Source organism: Coffea arabica, chromosome 4c, assembly GCF_036785885.1.
Source record: "Coffea arabica cultivar ET-39 chromosome 4c, Coffea Arabica ET-39 HiFi, whole genome shotgun sequence".
Classification (NCBI taxonomy): Eukaryota; Viridiplantae; Streptophyta; class Magnoliopsida; order Gentianales; family Rubiaceae; genus Coffea; species Coffea arabica.
This window is the reverse complement of record NC_092316.1, coordinates 45,035,693-45,055,747: the sequence shown is the minus strand read 5'-3', so window position 1 is coordinate 45,055,747 and position 20,055 is coordinate 45,035,693. Positions and strand designations below refer to the sequence as shown.

The 20,055-nt window shown below is 37.1% G+C and overlaps 1 protein-coding gene across 1 annotated transcript; it reads right to left on the bottom strand.

Moving 5' to 3' along the window:
• Window positions 1-381: 381 nt before the first annotated feature.
• LOC140004821 (uncharacterized) lies at window positions 382-19,997 on the bottom strand. Its single transcript, XM_072044971.1, has 4 exons — window positions 19,377-19,997; window positions 18,574-19,241; window positions 18,286-18,337; window positions 382-1,095 (listed from the first exon to the last, which is right to left on the bottom strand). Exons 1-4 carry the CDS (start codon window positions 19,995-19,997, stop codon window positions 382-384), a joined length of 2,055 nt encoding a protein of 684 aa, XP_071901072.1.
• Window positions 19,998-20,055: the final 58 nt, after the last annotated feature.

Here is a 20,055-nt window from a genome sequence, read left to right as displayed (position 1 = left end):
GAGTATTCATAGGACATTTCGATCAAACACTCATTCCTTCTATTGGCCGTCCGGTACAAAAAGTTGAAACTTGAACATTCTGTTCTCTATCGGATGCAGAACAATTGGATCGGGCGTTCTACAGAGTATGGAATGTCTAACAGGATTGGTTCGGACTCTGGTAGGTCCAACGGCTAATTTTCTAACAACTAGTTTTTTAACCATTGGAGGAACTTTTGGGGCATAATTTCATTATCTATAAATACCCCCAAATATAAGAAGAAGACAAGACTTTTGCCTACATAAGATATAAGCTTTTAAGGGTAATTTTTGGATAAAAAAATACTTTTTTTTAAGAAATTCTTTTTATTTATTCATGGAAAATATAACCAAATATTCCTCTTACATAATCCTCATTTTTCTAATTGAAGGTACCCCTATTCTATCCAAACGGATTGCCCCACGAGCCAACCTTGGGAATGTACTGAAGGTATCATAAACCTCAATTTGTTTATCTGGATGAGATATACCCACATTAAATAAAGCATCAGCAACTGTGTTAGCCTCCCGATAGCAGTGCGTGAATCTAGGTGGATCATCTAATAACTGCCAAATCTGGTTGACGTATCTTCGAATTTTCCACGGACACTGAGTACAACGTTGAATGATCCCAATTAAAACCAATGAATCTGATTGTACACATATGTTTCCAAAACCGTTATGTATACAGATCTGAAGACCAATAAGAAGGGCACAAGCCTCTGCACGGAGACATGTAGTTTCTCCCAGATATGCCGAAAAACCAATCATTGGTAATCCAGTGGAATCCCGGAGTATGTCCCCACCTCCACCTATTCCTGGATTACCCTTAGCACATCCACCCGTGTTAAGAGTATATCTCCCTGTCTCTTTGGTTTCCCAGCGGATACCTTGATATACAACCGTACCCCCAAGTGCCTTTGACCAATCATACAATTGACAAAAGGATTGTAGTCTTATCAGATGTTTAAAATGTATTCCTACCATGGATTGGATTTCTGAGAAGATGGCTTGGCGAATGGCCGATGATTGCATCTGGACACCCTCAAACATTGCTTTGTTCCTTGCCTTCCAAATCTGCCAGCAAATTACACTAGGAAGAATACGGCAAATATGTGAGAACCCGAAAATTTTCTTATTTTTATAGAATATTACTGGAATATTTAAATGATTATTCACTCATTTTCTCCGAATTATTTATTTCGACCATTTTAAATCCATTTATATGGAACGACGCCTCTTTATATTTTTAAAGCGTTTTGATGGAAAATTCGCTTTTCGAAAATTTGTTTAGTCCGGAACGACGAGTGCACGTTTTCTAGGCTATACTTGAATCGGGAGTGTATTAATATTAGAGAATTAAGAATGATCAATAATAGATTAAGAAAGGTTAATTGAGGAACTAATACTCAATTCACGCGAGGACTCATAAAATTATTATTTTTAAACCCCTAATTTTGTCTCAATTAATTATCTATTTGGATTTTTGCCACGAATAATATTTTCTAGCCTTTTCAGACCTAAGTACATGGTTTTATAGTTTCGTTATATTTCTAAAGTGTCTCATTTTAAAAATAAATAAAATAAAAATATAGATAAATAAACAAATATTTTCTTATAAGTTTGTTTAGCGAAAAAGTGAAAACGTGTCTAAACACTTTAGTCAATTGGGAGTACAATAAGCTCAAAAATTTGAGACCTATACAATGGTCCTAAAATAGACAATTTTAGGTTTAAACACACAAGTAATAGCTAGTGGTATGATCGTTATAAGAAATTCTCAAAGGTTTCAATTTTATTGCGCCTAAATTAGAAATACGTGTTTTCACGTGCGCGCTTAATTGAGGGACTTTGGACCATTATTTTGGGACAATTAAGAATGAATAATATTATATGAATGTAAGTGCCCTAGAGGTTTAGTGCACTAGTGCAACAAACGTAAGAGAAATCGAACACAAAACGCGCGCGTAGGGCACTAGTTGTAATTGATTTGACGTACTTAAAATATTAGTCGGCAAGCTTCATTTGTACGCAAAGGAATCAGAACCACATTTCATTTCTTCAAGCTTCAGGGTCGGCTAGTAGCTGCAGAGAAACAACCGAAAGCTTTTCACCATCTCCTCTACAAAGCTCAATAAAATCACCATCAAACCTCCACCAAATTCAACCAAATTTCACCTACACTTAACTCTACACTTGGACAACACTTTAAGCTGAAAAAGGGAGGAGCTTCACGGTTTTCTTCAGGCTTCAAAGGGACCGAAATTTTCTGATTTGAACAACCATCAAAGTAGGTAATGATCAACTACCTTAAACTTGTCTTATGGATGTTGATTTATGCATTTGAGCTGAAATCTTCACTTTAGTAGCTTGTATTGTTGGAAAAAAAAGTGGGCTCTATGAATTCCCACTCTTGGGTTGTTGCTGATTTTGTGCTTGATGAAGTTTATGATATCGGATCAGTGTGTAAGTTAGTGATTTGTTGAAGGAAAACTGCTGGAAACTCACGTTGAGTGCAATGGCCAAGTTTGACCATTTTGCCCCTGTTTGTTCGGCCACTTTACTGCAGATATTTGAGGATTTAATGGCTTGATTGTGTTGTTTACATGTTGTAGAAGTTGTGTACAAAATTTCGTTGAAAAATATTGAGTTTTGGTTGATCAAAAGAATTTATTTTCCAAAGCTAGTAATCTGGAAACGGTTGCCGTCGTAACCAGACCAGTGTTCGTGTTTCGTCCATAACTCCGTACTCCGACGTCGAAATCGAGTGCCGTTAGCGGCATTTGAAACTAGACATTCCCATGTTTCCAACGGTGAATAATGCACATTCTGGTTCCATGTGTGTGAACCGTACCATTCATCTGAATTCAGCTGTCCTGTTTCTCCATTCTGCCGAAATGATTTGATGATGCTGCAACTTTAGACTTAATTTCGAACCAGTTGCATGCTGAAACTTAAAACGATTTCTTCTGTGAAATTTTAGCCCTGTGAATGTATTTTCTAGCACTATCAACCATTCTCAATTCTGAGTTAAATTGAGGGAGTTATGATCAAAATATTGCGACTGCCTCGTTTTTGAAAATCTTAGATTTGGACAGATTGCCTTAAGGATTTTTCCAAACTTTGGTTGATTGATTAACCACCTTTCTGAGGGTATTTTTCCATGAAATTTGATAGAGAGATACCCTTCATATGGGAGTATTATACTGCAAAATTTGGTGTCAATCCAAATCCGTTTCGATACTTAATAAAAGGTCCAAAGTCGGAACCAAATCTGGAAATTTTGTAACAGTCTTGAATTTTTCCCAACTTTGAACTACCATATCTTGGTGTTCGAAACTCCGATTCTTGAGCCGCTTGTTCTATCCAAAACTTTACTTGCATTTCTAATTGAGTTATAAGTTTCAAGGGCCGGTTTGCAACGAGTAATTTTTGCCGAATTTCCAAAGTTAGCGAAAAACCAACCCCGGCTCAATTCTGGTAATCTAGAACAGCAACTTTAGGCTCATTGTTGAATACCTTCCATTTAGATTCGTGGAACAGTGTCTTCTAGAAACTTTTAGTACTTTCAAAGACGATTCCAACGGTACCAAGTTTATCAATTTTTTACTAGTAGAAAAGAAGTTATGATTTTTCAAAAATTTGACCAAAAATCGAAAAATTCTGAAATTTCAAAGGAAATCCGCGTGGGAACTATTCTACCAGAATCCGGCCTTGAATCCGGCCAGTTTCTGACCGGATTATCGGCCGGATTGGTGGTGAAATTTGAAAAAAAAGGAGGTTATCCACTGCCTCCAATCCGGCCAGATTGTGATGTGGCCAGTCCACTTCCGATTTCGATCGTTCGTTTTGCAATCGTTTCATTCGTACTCGTTTCCAACCAATGATTCCAAGGATAATAATCCGATTTTACTCGAGTCCTGCACCCTTTTGAAAATCCAACTTCAAAGACAGGTCAAACGAAGTTTTCAAATATTTCCGAACCTTACTCGTGTCCAATCTTTCTCACCACTTGGGGACCTATAGTAATTATCTAATATTCGATGTTCAGGCACACACGAGGACCTCCAAGAGGACCCTACCGTGGAAGTTTGAATTCTCTCTCCAACCTACTTGCTTGCATAACTGGTGAGTGTCAAGTGCATGCCTACTTGAACTCTAAAGACTTGATTCATGCTTGACTTACCTGATTACATGTTTAGCCTATCTGATTTTGAAAAAAAATGGAGTCGAGTGTGTACTTAATCGCACTCGTCCTCATTTGAAACAAATGACTCATGCCTGACATGCTTTATATGACCTGAAATACATGTTTAAACCTGTCAAATGCTTGAATATATGACATGGTATGCTATGATTGCATACGTCGATGGAGTGAATCTCCTCGACATTTACATGATACATGGGGAACGCCCAAACTCATAGGCCGACCTTGGAACTCGAGCCGGCATGGGCCTGGTCGGGAACCTTGGTGAGCCATGAGAATTACATGATAAGCTTGATCTATTTGAGAGATCTCGCTTGGCATACTCGTGAAGTATCGCCTTATAAGTGTCGTGCGGGCCCGAAGCGGTGTATGGTGGACGGATGAGAAGTAAGTGGTGAACTACGGATATGGAAATATCAACCCGGTTGACGGAGAGTCATCACGGGGAGATATACAAATGACATCGGCAAAATGTGGAACTTAGCTCCTGAGAGCTTCCATATCCTTGAATTGTTTCTGGTTATATTTTGTTGGCATTATTAATTACTTGCAAGCTATTACTTGAATTGTTATTTGGTTGTTATCTGAACTACGTGTCTGCATGTGTGTTCTTGGCCTCACGAGCGTTTTTGCTCACCCTGTAGATTTGTTTTCCTTAACAGGTGTGAACTCGGAGGTGAAATGGAGAAACCCTCCTGATGTACTTTTGTTTAGGGTTTGCTATTACTCTTGGTTATGCCTTTGGTTTTGGATTGTACTTTTGGGTATAGAAATGTAACTTTTGGGACGAAATGTATTTTGTATACCGACGTGTGGATTGAATAATGGATGACGATTATTAAGCTTGAACGCTTCCGTATTTATTATATCTAAGTTATTGGCTTGTATTGTGTGGTCCGGCTATAAGTTGAAATAGAATTGCTTGAGTCCTGGCGAGAGCTAGGCAGGCGTTCCGCGGATACCCTTTGGTTCGCCTTAGGGAGAAGTGGGGCCGTCACAGTTGGTATCAGAGTATAGGCTCTAGATCTTGTAGTGTATCATAGGTTTAAAGTTTAGGATGCCTAAATGTGGGATTAATTGGAATATTATGTGAACTAGAGAATATATTGTATCCTACGGGTTAAAGAAATTGGTTACTTGAGAGTTTCTTACTTGGGACTTGTAGAAACAAAAAATTGAGGAACTAGGTGATGTTATATTGAAGGAAAGTACGGGATGAGAGATTAGTAGTGAAAGATTGTACGAATTTGAATTATTATTATACTTGTAAGTGTGGAAAGAAGTGAGGCAATTATTAGTGATGGCTAAAGAGGATAAGAGACCGAGATTTGATGGTCAAACTCCATGTATCGTGATTGTGAACCCAGGTAAAAGAGTTTCAAAGGAATAAAATGCATTTTCTTGCTCATTTACCTCCTAGAGAATTTATGCTTTGAAATTCTAAAGGAAAAATGAGGATGTACTAGTTTTATTTTCAAACGATGATTGAAAATAATATATACATGCTTTAAGTATGTGTAATTCTTCGATTTTGGTAAATATGTGAATTTTACGTGAATTTCAATTTAAAAAAAATATATATATATAATAATAATAAAAATATCTTGAGTTTTCGGGAAAAAAAAAAACGAACTTATGTTTTTATAATGAAAATCTTGAACTTGATAAGATTTTTGTTGCTTTAAATACTCTTCTTATGTTTTAAAATTCTCGGTTTTCAAGAAGGGTGAGCCTATCTGTAGGTGTATGGATTGAGGAAATTTTGAGATATAGAGTAACCGCATTCAAGAACACATAGTTAGTGTGAATTGACTTGGTTTCCATTTGACACGTAAGTTAGCAAGTTGTACTTATTTCTCGGGTTTGAACTTGGAGCTTGAGGCTTTAACTATTAAACCCTAAGACTGGTTATTCTTGGAGATGATGGTGCTCTGATTGGTAGCTTGCTTATTAAAGATTTTGAACTTCGAATGGATAACCTTTGGTTTCCGCTTGTGTTATGGTTTGATTGGATCTAATTTCGTAAAGACATGTGATCTGATTGGAATTAGTGATATTCGAACCCTTTGGTTTAATTAAGGACTTAGGAAGGGTGGTGCACGCCGTGAGACCTTTTGTATCCTGCTTGCATATACTTCTACATTTTTTGACCCTTAATTGCCTATATACAGTATTTGACATATTGGGCTTGTTTTGTGATTTCTTAACTCGTACTATAACCTTCGATACATGTAAAGAATCATGTCTTGATTCTAAATATTTTTGCAACTTGTATATGCATTAAGTTCTTTTATGATTAATTATTCCTTTTCTTGCGCTTATAGACTCCTATTAAGTATGGTAGTAGGAATAGGAAAAAGGGGTCGTGGCCGAGGGCTTAGACAACCCTGTACTCGTGAGAAAAATTGATGGATAGTCTTATATAATTTAATGAGATTCTAGTACTGAATATGAATCGAAAATAAACTAGAAGATTTGATCTACCAGTGTATAATGGATTAATCTAGTTGGGAACTTAGTGAGATTTTCCTGTGTGAAATTTTAATAGCTGCTTTATACGTATATTATGATTGGCCCTGTGGGCATATTTCAACTTTTGTGAAAGTTTGAACTCCAAAAGTGGTTTGGTGAGATGACTTGAACTCATTACCAATTTGTTCTACTTGAACAAAAGCGCTTTCAATTTTACTTGACTAATACTATACCCAAATTCACTTGTTTTACTTTTCACAAAATTTATATATATATATATATATATATATATGTATGTATACGCATTTTGAACTCGTTTGAGACTCGAAATCAGATAGAGTTCAAGTTCGAATCTTTCTTAGGAACATGAATACCTATTTGTTATGAATCAGAGATTAGAAATGATCGGGTTTTATGTACCAGTAGAGTTAACTCTTGGTTGGATAAAAGGGTGGTAAAGGTATTGGATCACAGGTTATGCGAATATGAACCTACATGTTTACCTATCTTTCTTAAAGGTATTTTCTAAAATATACGCCTTATTTGAACATAGATTTAACTCGAAACTTTGAGGAAAAGTGTTGGAACACTCTCCATGTATGTGTTATGATTATTATGTATATGTTTTAAAAATCATGCATTAAGTTGCATGATTAATATTCTTAAATCTATTTGAGAGATTTTAAATATGTATTGATGATTGTGGTTAAACATTATTTGAAATCTCTTACTAAGAAAATTTAGTTTTGGGTCGTGAAGAAAATTTGTATCTTTAACTCTAATTTTGAAAATTTTGAATCGCATTTTGCCACAAATACATTCAAAATACATCAAAAGTCTTGACCTTATCTTGTAAGTCATGATTGGTTTGATTTAGACAAAATTTTGAGAAAAGGGATTTTGGTTTTGCTAGTGCATAACAGTCTTTTTTGTTAGGATTTGTAACATGTTTCATATGGTGTGTAATTGATGGTTTCACTACACACGTGAGTAAGACCTTATAATGGAAGTACATATCATTATATCAAAAGGTATTACTTTAGTCGTGTGTGTGGTGTCGCGCCCCATTTTTTGATAAATAAATAAATGGTTTGAAAAAATGTATTTTGTGATTCAATTTGTGATTTGGAAAATGAATTGTGATTTTAAAAGAAAAGTGGGTCTAAATGGGGGTTTGAGAATGCGACGATTTGACCCAAAATTATAGTTTAAAAAGGGTTTTTTTGAAATAGAAAATTGGAGTCGCCACTTGGTAATGAGTTAAGGTGTACCAAGTCACCAAAAAAATGAATTTTTAAAGAAAAAATAGGAAAAAGTAGTAAGAAACCCCTTTTAAACGACTCCTAGTCCACGTAAACCAAAGAAAAAGGTTCGGGAGTCACATTTGACGAAGGGGAAGGCAAGGATAAAAATCCAAGGCACCCCTTCGACCTAGCCAAGGCTGTTTGCATGATTTAATCAAAGATTTTCTTGTTTTAACCAAAGAATTTATTACATTTGGATGCACTACATGAATGCAAACCCTAAACCTAGGGGTATTGAGGGAAATTTCTCTTCAAAGGTTGAGTGATGCCAATCACATTAATTGTGAAGCCCAATAACGATCCTTTGAAGAAGTCACGAATAATGCGAGTGGGATGCAAATGAATGGAATGCATGTATGCAGTGTGAGGACATGAGTTTGAAAAAATAATAAAAGACAATAATGTGTAAGTGAGAGTGTGTACGTGAGTAGGCAAGGTACGGTATGTGAAATGATAATATGAAGTGCATGTGTGCAAGTAATGACCAAAGTGCTCGTGTGCAAGTGAAGAAACATAAAGGTGCACGTGTGCAAAATGGGAGGAAAAGTGAAAGTGTAATGATAGAGTGGATTTAGAAATGCATGAGCCTAGGGAATTCATGCATATTGGGTACGGGGAGACCTAAATCGTGACTCAATTTGCCCTTTTATAGAGGGAATACAAGCGTGCTAAGGCTTAGAAAAAGCCACACTCGTCTATATCCCATATTTAAGGGGACTCTCAAGCAAATGAACCCTATAACTAGCATGAAATGCAAAAATCCTAAAATGAAAGGAAAAGGGGTTCGAGGAGCATGCCAAATGATAAAACTAAGAAGAATGCATGATATGTAATGAACATGCAAACATGTACTATCGAGGGGAAATGGCTTATTGGGTCTAGCATTGGACTAGCCCTTTCTATGAATTTCTACTAGCATTGAACTAGTGGAAACGGAACAATGAACCACAACTAGCGCTGGACTAGTGTGGTGACAGGAAAGGGGGCCACAACTAGCATAGGACTAGTGTGGTGACGTCCATTCATCCATCACATTCATTCATGACTATAAAAAGCGAGTAGACATGCGAATCACTTATAAACACGTAGCACATAACACTTAGCATGCTTGACTAGATGCAAGGACCTAATAAAGCAAGTAACACGTAACACATAGGCATGCAACCAAGCTAATGAACATATTACATTCACTAACTAAAACAAAAGGGGAAGGGGAAAATGGACCAAATTGCTCGCCAAAGCCCTATCTATTACAAGCCAAGAGGTGTACACATACCCCATTAAAAGAATAACTTAATGAAAACAAAAAGTAAATGACATAAGTAAAAGGAATTAAAGAAAAGTTAGGAAAGCAAAGTAGACATGCAATGCACTTAGCACGTTGGGTCACATAGGAAAGACACAAAGAGGGATAAAAGAAATTATACCGCCACCTTGAATTGATGCTCTAAATGGAGTGAAATCACTTATTTATCCTCCAAAATAAAAGAAATGGTCAAAGCATCACTTTAATCAAGAAATAATCACAAAAGATAAAAGTAAACTTTAAATTGAATCAATGCAAGGCATTTAAAGGAAGGTGGACAGCCCATGTAAAATTTAAAACAAGTAGTGACTTGATTGCAAAAACTAAAGAAATTTGAGGGGTCAATTTGATTGGTTTCTCCAATTGTTTGGGCCATAGTGAAACAGAAAGGGACTTAGGGGGCTAAAAATGCAATTTTTGAAACTCTTTTCATGCAAAGCATGCAAGCTACGTGAAAACTCAAATTTCTGCAACCAAAAATGAAGCCGGCTGCCTTTTCCATTTTGTATTTGTGAACTTCCTTAGGCTTTTAGACTAAAACAAATGCAGTTCGCACAAAATAACAAAACACCACTTGATCTACCCACTTTATAATGCAACAAAACAATCAATCAAACAAAAGAAGCCTGCAAAAATGATGAAGCAAATTTTCTGCTGCAACATTCATCCAGAATTTTTCCTTTTTGCAACTTTAAACTCTCAACTGCAGGTTTCATAGAAGACTTCAAACAAAAGCCAGCAAAGACCCTCACTCAATCACCATTTAACATCTAAACACTTTGATTAACACAACACAGCTGAACATGCAACAAAAAGGGCAGAAAAACACCCCCAAAAGCTCATGCAACTCGGCTGAAGCTATGCTGCGTTTTCTTTTATTGCAACTTTCAGGTTTTCTGATGCAGTTTAAACGCAAGGAACAACTTAGACAACAAAGGTTTGGACTGAAGGAACAAGATTACCAAACATTCTTTCCACTTTTTAATCATAAAACTCTTATGTGTAAACACAACAATTCAAGGAAAGAGAGCATGCAAATCTGGAAAATTTTCTCTGCAGCATTCTGCAATTTTTCAGCCGCGGCATTTCCTTTTCATTTTCATCATGAAGACCAGATTTTGATACAAATGCACAGCTTTGACTAGATATTCTTCATCTCAACATCACAACTTTAAACTGAGCAACAAAACTTCATGATGATCATAATCCCAATGACCAGAAACTTGGAAAGATATCATACGAAAATTCTGGAAAAATGCAGAAAAGAAAAAAACAAAAACTGCTATAACTCTCTTATTATTTCATCAACACAGGCCGAATATTAGAATTTTAGTTTGGGTATGCATATGGTGTATGAACTGAGCGACAAATCCCAGATTTCAATCCAACTAAAAATTCCAGCAACAACCAAGACAATACTCCCACATCCAAGCAGACCGAGACAATTTATCCAAACAATTTAAACATACGGGCCATGTAGATGTCTTTTCTTTCCAAAGCTGGGATCTTGCTACCGAACTATAGACTAGGGATGAAATATAATCTATACCAAACAAATTTTAGACTTTATCATACCCATTATACCATAACAGTGAAAAAGACGACATCTTTGAGCGATAATCGTAAACCATCGTCGGAACTCTTAACCATCTTCATCGATTCATAGTTCAGCATAGCTTCATGGTTTATTAATAAAATCATCTACAGGGAAAGAAAAGAAACCTTACAATGCTATTTTTCTGATGGATCTCAGCGGCAAAAACTTGAGTAGCAGCTTTGTTCCTTCTTTTCTGTTCGATCCAAAGCTTCCCTTCACTCCCCTTGTTGGTTTCTCCTCTCGTTCACTTGTTCATTCTTTCTTGCCAGCCCGAAGTTTGCCTTCTCCGTGTTTTTTCCTTCAGCCCCCAGGAACTCCCGTAGCCTTCTAGTTCTTTTCTTCCCTCACAGCCGCCAACGTTCACTATCCTGTTATCCTCTCCTCTCGCATCTTTCTTTGTTTTTCAGTTTTTAGCCGTAGCTTCCCCCCCTCGATTGGTTTTCCTTGCTTTCTTCTCCGACTCTCCCCTTTCCTCTAGTTGCCTTTTTGCTCTCAAAACCCTTTCTTTCTAGCCCGTCAGAAGCTCTCTGTCCTCTATGCAGCCGTCCGTCTCTTTTCTAGCCACTCCCTCAAAGCTGTCTTTTTTCTCTAGCCGCCCCACCTTCATCAGCCGTTCCCCCACACTTCTCTCTATCTCAAAAGCTGCGTTTTTTTGTTTCCCTAAAACCCCAGCCGTTACCCCTCTCAATCTTTCTCCCCCCTTTTCTTATTTCTTCTCCTTCGTCTGCCCGAAACCCAGCTCCTCTATTTCCTTCCTCTGTTTTTCCTTAAGTTTGGCAGCCGTCACTTGAAAAAACTCCCTTGCGGCTGTCTCTCTTTCACTCTCTCTCAGCCCTTCTTTTCATTCAGCAGCCAACTCCAGCCCTCTTTCTCTCGTTTCTTTGTTTTTTCTTATCCGTTCACTCCCTCTCCAAAAAACCTCTCCTTGCGGCTGCTTCCTCTCCCTTGGCTTTTATATGGGCAACCTCCAACCCTAAAACTCCAGGATCTTTTGCTATATTTGCAACTAAGGAGCTCCCCAAAGTTCACTTGCAAGCTGCGGCAAAAACGCAGCTTGCATGCTGCGCGTTGGTCTTTTTTTTTTTTTTAAAAATAAATACATAATATAAATAATAAAACAAAAATAACAAAATGACAAAACCATGTAATAATAATAATAATGAAAACAAATAAAAAAAACAAACTAAACAAATAAAAACAACAAAAATGTCCATTTTTCAAATTTTCCTCATTTTTCCTTTTTTTTCCTTTTCTTTTTTCTTTCTTTCCCCTTTTTCCATGATTTTCATCATCATTTTTTTTTATCAAGAAAGCATTAAATAAAAGAAAAAATGACTAGAATATATTTTTTTTGAATGTTTTCCTTTTTCTCTCTAGCAACTCTATGCTAAAAACTTAAAAATAATAATAATAACACAAAAAACTAAAAAACTAAAAACTAAAAAGTGAAAAAAACGAACACAGACTAAAAAATAAATAGTAAATGAAATTACACCAAAATTTGGTGTCTACATGTGGATTTTCTTAAGTATCATTCGAGGAGAGGGAAGAGTAAATATACCTGGATGACTTAGGTGCGTGAGAATTTACAGGTTGTGGATAGTTGAGCTTCAAATTCTGATTTGCTACTTATTTAGATGCTTGAACTGTTGATAGGCTAACAGTTAGGATTAAGAAAATGGATGAATGAAAAGTTTGGAAGAGATGTGTATAGAAATAGAAGTTCTTCACAAGGAGTTGGAATTCCAAACTAAATTGGTTGAATTCTGGGAAGAGAAAAAAAAAAAAGTCGAGAACTTAGGGTTGAAGATGGGATCCAATGTTTGATCGCCAATTTGAGATATTAAAATTTGTGAGATTTGGGTGAGTGAAAGGAAATATTTGATGGCTTGAATGAGTCTAACGATTAAGGACTGGATGTTATATTTGGAATGGACGCTTGAGACTATATATACATAGATTATTGAGATTTGAACGATGAGACTATTAAGAACAAATATTCCATAGCCTCACATAAACGAGAATTATAATCAAGAGTCAGGAGCAGCGAATAAGGGATTTAAAGTAGAATTACTACCAACCGGGAATCCTAGAAATAGATGTGCTTAAAACCATTTCCAATTCAAGATGGGGATGCTTGAATTTTTCAGTTATGCCAATTGGGTTGACTAATGTATTAGCAACAATTATTGCATTAATGTATCAATGTTTTAAATCGTAATAGGATTAATCTGTGATGGCATTTATTGATGATGTATTGATATACCCTAAAGTTTGAGAAGATCATGAAAAAATACCTGATGGTAGTTTTACAAACCCCGAGAGAACGCTAACTTTTGTTAAGTTCAATAAATGTGAGTTCGATGGGAAGAAATAGCCTTTCTAAGTTATATAATATCTAAGGAAGAAATTGCTGTTAACTCAGCTTAAGTGGAAGCTATTTAAGAGGAAATAACTAGAAAATCCTACCGAAATTTGGAGTTCTTAGAGGTAGTCGAATATTACCTTAGTTTGATCAGGGACTTCTAAGGATCCGAGACTTGACAAGTTATTTGAGATTCTAAATGTGAGGAAGAATTTGAAGGTGAAAATCGTTTAACCAGTGCACTTGTGTTGGCTTTACTGAGCGGATGAGGTGATTTTGTAATTTATACAGATGGTTCAAAGGATGGTTCAGAATGTATATTAATAATATATAATGAGGTGATTATATATGCCTTCCGAAAGTTAAAATCTCTCGGGAGAAAGTAATCAACTCATGATTTGGAGTGAGTTAGAAAACGTAAGTCAATGATTGATCTAATAAGCTTAACCATGAAGGGAATGATATTATTCTAAGTATGAATTTCGAGGACGAAATTCCTTTCAAGGAGGAAAGGATGTGAGGACCCGAAAATGTTCTTATTTTTATAGAATATTACTGGAATATTTAAATGATTATTCACTCATTTTCTCCGAATTATTTATTTCGACCATTTTAAATCCATTTATATGGAACGACGCCTCTTTATATTTTTAAAGCGTTTTGTTGGAAAATTCGCTTTTCGAAAATTTGTTTAGTCCGGAATGACGGGTGCACGTTTTCTAGGCTATACTTGAATCGGGAGTGTATTAATATTAGAGAATTAAGAATGATCAATAATAGATTAAGAAAGGTTAATTGAGGAACTAATACTCAATTCATGCGAGAACTCATAAAATTATTATTTTTAAACCCCTAATTTTGGCTCAATTAATTATCTATTTGGATTTTTGCCACGAATAATATTTTCTAGCCTTTTCAGACCTAAGTACATGGTTTTATAGTTTCGTTATATTTCTAAAGTGTCTCATTTTAAAAATAAATAAAATAAAAATATAGATAAATAAACAAATATTTTCTTATAAGTTTGTTTAGCGAAAAAGTGAAAACGTGTCTAAACACTTTAGTCAATTGGGAGTACAATAAGCTCAAAAATTTGAGACCTATACAATGGTCCTAAAATAGACAATTTTAGGTTTAAACACACAAGTAATAGCTAGTGGTACGATCGTTATAAGAATTTCTCAAAGGTTTCAATTTTATTGCGCCTAAATTAGAAATACGTGTTTTCACGTGCGCGCTTAATTGAGGGACTTTGGACCATTATTTTGGGACAATTAAGAATGAATAATATTTATATGAATGTAAGTGCCCTAGAGGTTTAGTGCACTAGTGCAACAAACGTAAGAGAAATCGAACACAAAACGCGCGCGTAGGGCACTAGTTGTAATTGATTTGACGTACTTAAAATATTAGACGGCAAGCTTCATTTGTATGCAAAGGAATCAGAACCACATTTCATTTCTTCAAGCTTCAGGGTCGGCTAGTAGCTGCAGAGAAACAACCGAAAGCTTTTCACCATCTCCTCTACAAAGCTCAATAAAATCACCATCAAACCTCCACCAAATTCAACCAAATTTCACCTACACTTAACTCTACACTTGGACAACACTTTAAGCTGAAAAAGGGAGGAGCTTCACGGTTTTCTTCAGGCTTCAAAGGGACCGAAATTTTCTGATTTGAACAACCATCAAAGTAGGTAATGATCAACTACCTTAAACTTGTCTTATGGATGTTGATTTATGCATTTGAGCTGAAATCTTCACTTTAGTAGCTTGTATTGTTGGAAAAAAAAGTGGGCTCTATGAATTCCCACTCTTGGGTTGTTGCTGATTTTGTGCTTGATGAAGTTTATGATATCGGATCAGTGTGTAAGTTAGTGATTTGTTGAAGGAAAACTGCTGGAAACTCACGTTGAGTGCAATGGCCAAGTTTGACCATTTTGCCCCTGTTTGTTCGGCCACTTTACTGCAGATATTTGAGGATTTAATGGCTTGATTGTGTTGTTTACATGTTGTAGAAGTTGTGTACAAAATTTCGTTGAAAAATATTGAGTTTTGGTTGATCAAAAGAATTTATTTTCCAAAGCTAGTAATCTGGAAACGGTTGCCGTCGTAACCAGACCAGTGTTCGTGTTTCGTCCATAACTCCGTACTCCGACGTCGAAATCGAGTGCCGTTAGCGGCATTTGAAACTAGACATTCCCATGTTTCCAACGGTGAATAATGCACATTCTGGTTCCATGTGTGTGAACCGCACCATTCATCTGAATTCAGCTGTCCTGTTTCTCCATTCTGCCGAAATGATTTGATGATGCTGCAACTTTAGGCTTAATTTCGAACCAGTTGCATGCTGAAACTTAAAACGATTTCTTCTGTGAAATTTTAACCCTGTGAATGTAGTTTCTAACGCTATCAACCATTCCCAATTCTGAGTTAAAATGAGGGAGTTATGATCATAATATGGCGACTGCCTCGTTTTTGAAAATCTTAGATTTGGACAGATTGCCTTAAGGATTTTTCCAAATTTTGGTTGATTGATTAACCACCTTTCCGAGGGTATTTTTCCATGAAATTTGATAGAGAGATACCCTTCATATGGGAGTATTATACTGCAAAATTTGGTGTCAATCCAAGTCCGTTTCGACACTTAATAAAAGGTCCAAAGTCGGAACCAAATCTGGAAATTTTGTAACAGTCTTGAATTTTTCCCAACTTTGAGCTACCATATCTTGGTGCTCGAAACTCCGATTCTTGAGCCGCTTGTTCTGTCCAAAACTTTACTTGTACTTCTAATTGAGTTATAAGTTTCAAGGGCCGGTTTGCAACGAGTGATTTTTGCCGAATTTCCAAAGTTAGCGAAAAACCAACCCCGGCTCAATCCTGGTAATCTAGAACAGCAACTTTAGGCTCATTTTTGAATACCTTCCATTTAGATTCGTGGAACAGTGTCTTCTAGGAACTTTTAGTACTTTCAAAGACGATTCCAACGGTACCAAGTTTATCAATTTTTGACTAGTAGAAAAGAAGTTATGATTTTTCAAAAATTTGACCAAAAATCGAAAAATTCTGAAATTTCAAAGGAAATCCGCGTGGGAACTATTCTACCAGAATCCGGCCTTGAATCCGGCCAGTTTCTGACCGGATTATCGGCCGGATTGGTGGTGAAATTTGAAAAAAAAGGAGGTTATCCACTGCCTCCAATCCGGCCAGATTGTGACGTGGCCAGTCCACTTCCGATTTCGATCGTTTGTTTTGCAATCGTTTCGTTCATACTCGTTTCCAACCAATGATTCCAAGGATAATAATCCGATTTTACTCGAGTCCTGCACCCTTTTGAGAATCCAACTTCAAAGACAGGTCAAACGAAGTTTTCAAATATTTCCGAACCTTACTCGTGTCCAATCTTTCTCACCACTTGGGGACCTATAGTAATTATCTAATATTCGATATTCAGGCACACACGAGAACCTCCAAGAGGACCCTACTGTGGAAGTTTGAACTCTCCCTCCAACCTACTTGCTTGCATAACTGGTGAGTGTCAAGTGCATGCCTACTTGAACTCTAAAGACTTGATTCATGCTTGACTTACCTGATTACATGTTTAGCCTATCTGATTTTGAAAAAAAATGGAGTCGAGTGTATACTTAATCGCACTCGTCCTCATTTGAAACAAATGACTCATGCCTGACATGCTTTATATGACCTGAAATACATGTTTAAACCTGTCAAATGCTTGAATATATGACATGGTATGCTATGATTGCATACGTCGATGGAGTGAATCTCCTCGACATTTACATGATACATGGGGAACGCCCAAACTCATAGGCCGACCTTGGAACTCGAGCCGGCATGGGCCTGGTTGGGAACCTTGGTGAGTCATGAGAATTACATGATAAGCTTGATCTATTTGAGAGATCTCGCTTGGCATACTCGTGAAGTATCGCCTTATAAGTGTCGTGCGGGCCCGAAGCGGTGTATGGTGGACGGATGAGAAGTAAGTGGTGAACTACGGATATGGAAATATCAACCCGGTTGACGGAGAGTCATCACGGGGAGATATACAAATGACATCGGCAAAATGTGGAACTTAGCTCCTGAGAGCTTCCATATCCTTGAATTGTTTCTGGTTACATTTTGTTGGCATTATTAATTACTTGCAAGCTATTACTTGAATTGTTATTTGGTTGTTATCTGGACTACGTGTCTGCATGTGTGTTCTTGGCCTCACGAGCGTTTTTGCTCACCCTGTAGATTTCTTTTCCTTAACAGGTGTGAATTCGGAGGTGAAATGGAGAAACCCTCCTGATGTACTTTTGTTTAGGGTTTGCTATTACTCTTGGTTATGCCTTTGGTTTTGGATTGTACTTTTGGGTATAGAAATGTAACTTTTGGGGCGAAATGTATTTTGTATACCGACGTGTGGATTGAATAATGGATGACGATTATTAAGCTTGAACGCTTCCGTATTTATTATATCTAAATTATTGGCTTGTATTGTGTGGTCAGGCTATAAGTTGAAATGGAATTGCTTGAGTCCTGGCGAGAGTTAGGCAGGCGTTCCGCGGATACCCTTTGGTTCGCCTTAGGGAGAAGTGGGGGCATCACAAAATAAGCCTTCGTAACTCAGAATCCTGTGAATACAACCACCAATCTACTATGCGTGCTCGTAGAAAAGATCCTGAGAATTTTATTCCACATAACCCTCCAAAATAATTTCAAAGGAATGACGCAATTTGTCCATTGGAGAATAAAGGCTCAATAGACTCCTTAGAAGCCTCAGTACAGCAAAAGCACTTTGACGGCAAATGGAAACCAAATTTACGAAGCTTATCCGGTGTCGGTATTCTCCTCAGAAGTAGTCTCAACATGAAAAATGAAACTTTCAAAGGTATCCGAGGGTGCCAAATGGAAGCAAATACCATAGACGTGGGTCGGGTCTGCCTAATATCCCCAAAAGCCGAATGTAGAGAGAAATTTTCAGTTGTTGTGGGCATCCAAATGACTTCAGCTATACTTCCTTCTTCTGGGACCATTTGTTCTGAAATGGAATGCCGAGCATGCCTTTTCTATAGTTTTAAACACCGAACTGGGAATCACTGCAGCTGACATTAGGTGAACTGGTATTGATGATAATACATGCTTGATTAGAATAATTTTTCCTCCAAAGGAAAGTAACCTTGATTTCCAAGACAGAATCCTTGCTAGTATTGCGTGACAAACTTCTCCAAAATAAGATGATTTGCATCTTCCAATGTAGAGCGGAAACCCTAAATAGCGTATTGGAAATGACTTGCGGGCAAACCTAGAGATGCGATCAAGCAGCCGTCGTCTTGCCATTGATACAGATGGATGAACTAGATAACAGCTTTTTTGTACATTTAGTAATTGGCCCGAGCATCTTTGATAATCATCTAACACTTTCATGATAGCCTTCAGGGAAAATGAGGATCCATTTGCAAATATAAGAACATCATCCGTAAATGCCAAGTGAGTAATAGACGGGCATCCATATGAAACTTTGAAACTCACAAATCTTGGTTGCATGACAAGATTATTCAGTGCTCTAGATAACACCTCTGCCCCTATAATAAATAATGCTGGTGATAATGGGTCACCCTGACGGAGTCCTCTCGAAGACTTGAAAAAACCGTATGAGGATCCATTTATAATGACGGAAAACCAGACATTAGAAATCAGTCGCCAAACCATATCAATGAATCTCTCACCAAAACCGAACCTTCTCAGAACATTGATAATATGACCCCATGCCACTCTGTCATATGCCTTAGACATGTCTAGTTTCATAACCACATTACCACCTCTATTCTTTTTCGCCATACCCGATATCACCTCCTGTGCAAGTAGGAAGTTTTCGGTTATATTCCGACCCTTCACAAATCCTGTCTGCTGGGGAGAAATAATTTTTGGCAATATTCCCGCCACTCTGTCTGCCAAGATCCTTGATAATAGCTTGTTGAAGAAGTTACATAGGCTGATGGGTCTAAATTGAGAAAAATCTTGAGGATTTGGCACTTTTGAAATTAGAACAATTGAAGTAGAGGTAATGAAACGAGGTAGCTCTGCTCCACAGAAAAAACTGAGTACCGCCTTGTAGACATCTTGGGCGATTACTTGCCATGCAAAAGTAAAAAATTTTCCCGTGAATCCATCTAGGCCAGCAGCACTTTTTTCATCCATTGCCTTCAGGACTCTAAAAACCTCTTTAATTGAAGGGATTTCTTCCAACTTCACATTATCCTCTCCCGAAATCATAGGTGGAATGAGGTGTAGCATATCTGCAGATGATCCCAAAGAATCCGAGAAAAGTTCAGAGAAATAGGTGGTTGCTTCGCTTGCTATATCAGCTTCATTGTCCACCCAAACACCATTGACTTTTTTGATACGATAAATCATAGCTTGAGCCCGTCTCTGTCTTACTATCGCATGAAAATACTTTGAATTGGTATCTCCTTGTCGAAGCCATTTTACCCTAGCCTTTTGCCTCCAAAATTGTTCTTCAATTGATAATGCATATCTTAGCTCCGCCTGAGCCTTTTGGAGTTGAATCTGGCACTCCTCCGAATCATCTTGATCTACCACTTCTTCTGCCCGTTGCACCGCCATTTCTGCAGATCGCATATTATCGATCACGTTTCCAATGTGTTCTTTGTTCCATGTCTGAATAGCTTTTCTTGTTGTCAATAATTTAGAACATAGAGCACGCATCGGAGATCCATTGACATCTTTGAATATTGTATAGGTGTGGGGAAAGTTCTTGGGTTTG

Excerpts from the sequence above, each read along its gene's own strand:
- LOC140004821 (XM_072044971.1), bottom strand. The coding sequence starts at position 19,997 with ATGCGTGCTCTATGTTCTAAATTATTGACAACAAGAAAAGCTATTCAG. Across the intron at positions 19,242-19,376 it reads CCCAAGATGTCTACAAGGCG|CTATTATCAAGGATCTTGGC; the intron begins GTACTCAGTTTT and ends TTCTTCAACAAG. Across the intron at positions 18,338-18,573 it reads CTGCTTGATCGCATCTCTAG|AAAAGGCATGCTCGGCATTC; the intron begins GTTTGCCCGCAA and ends TTAAAACTATAG.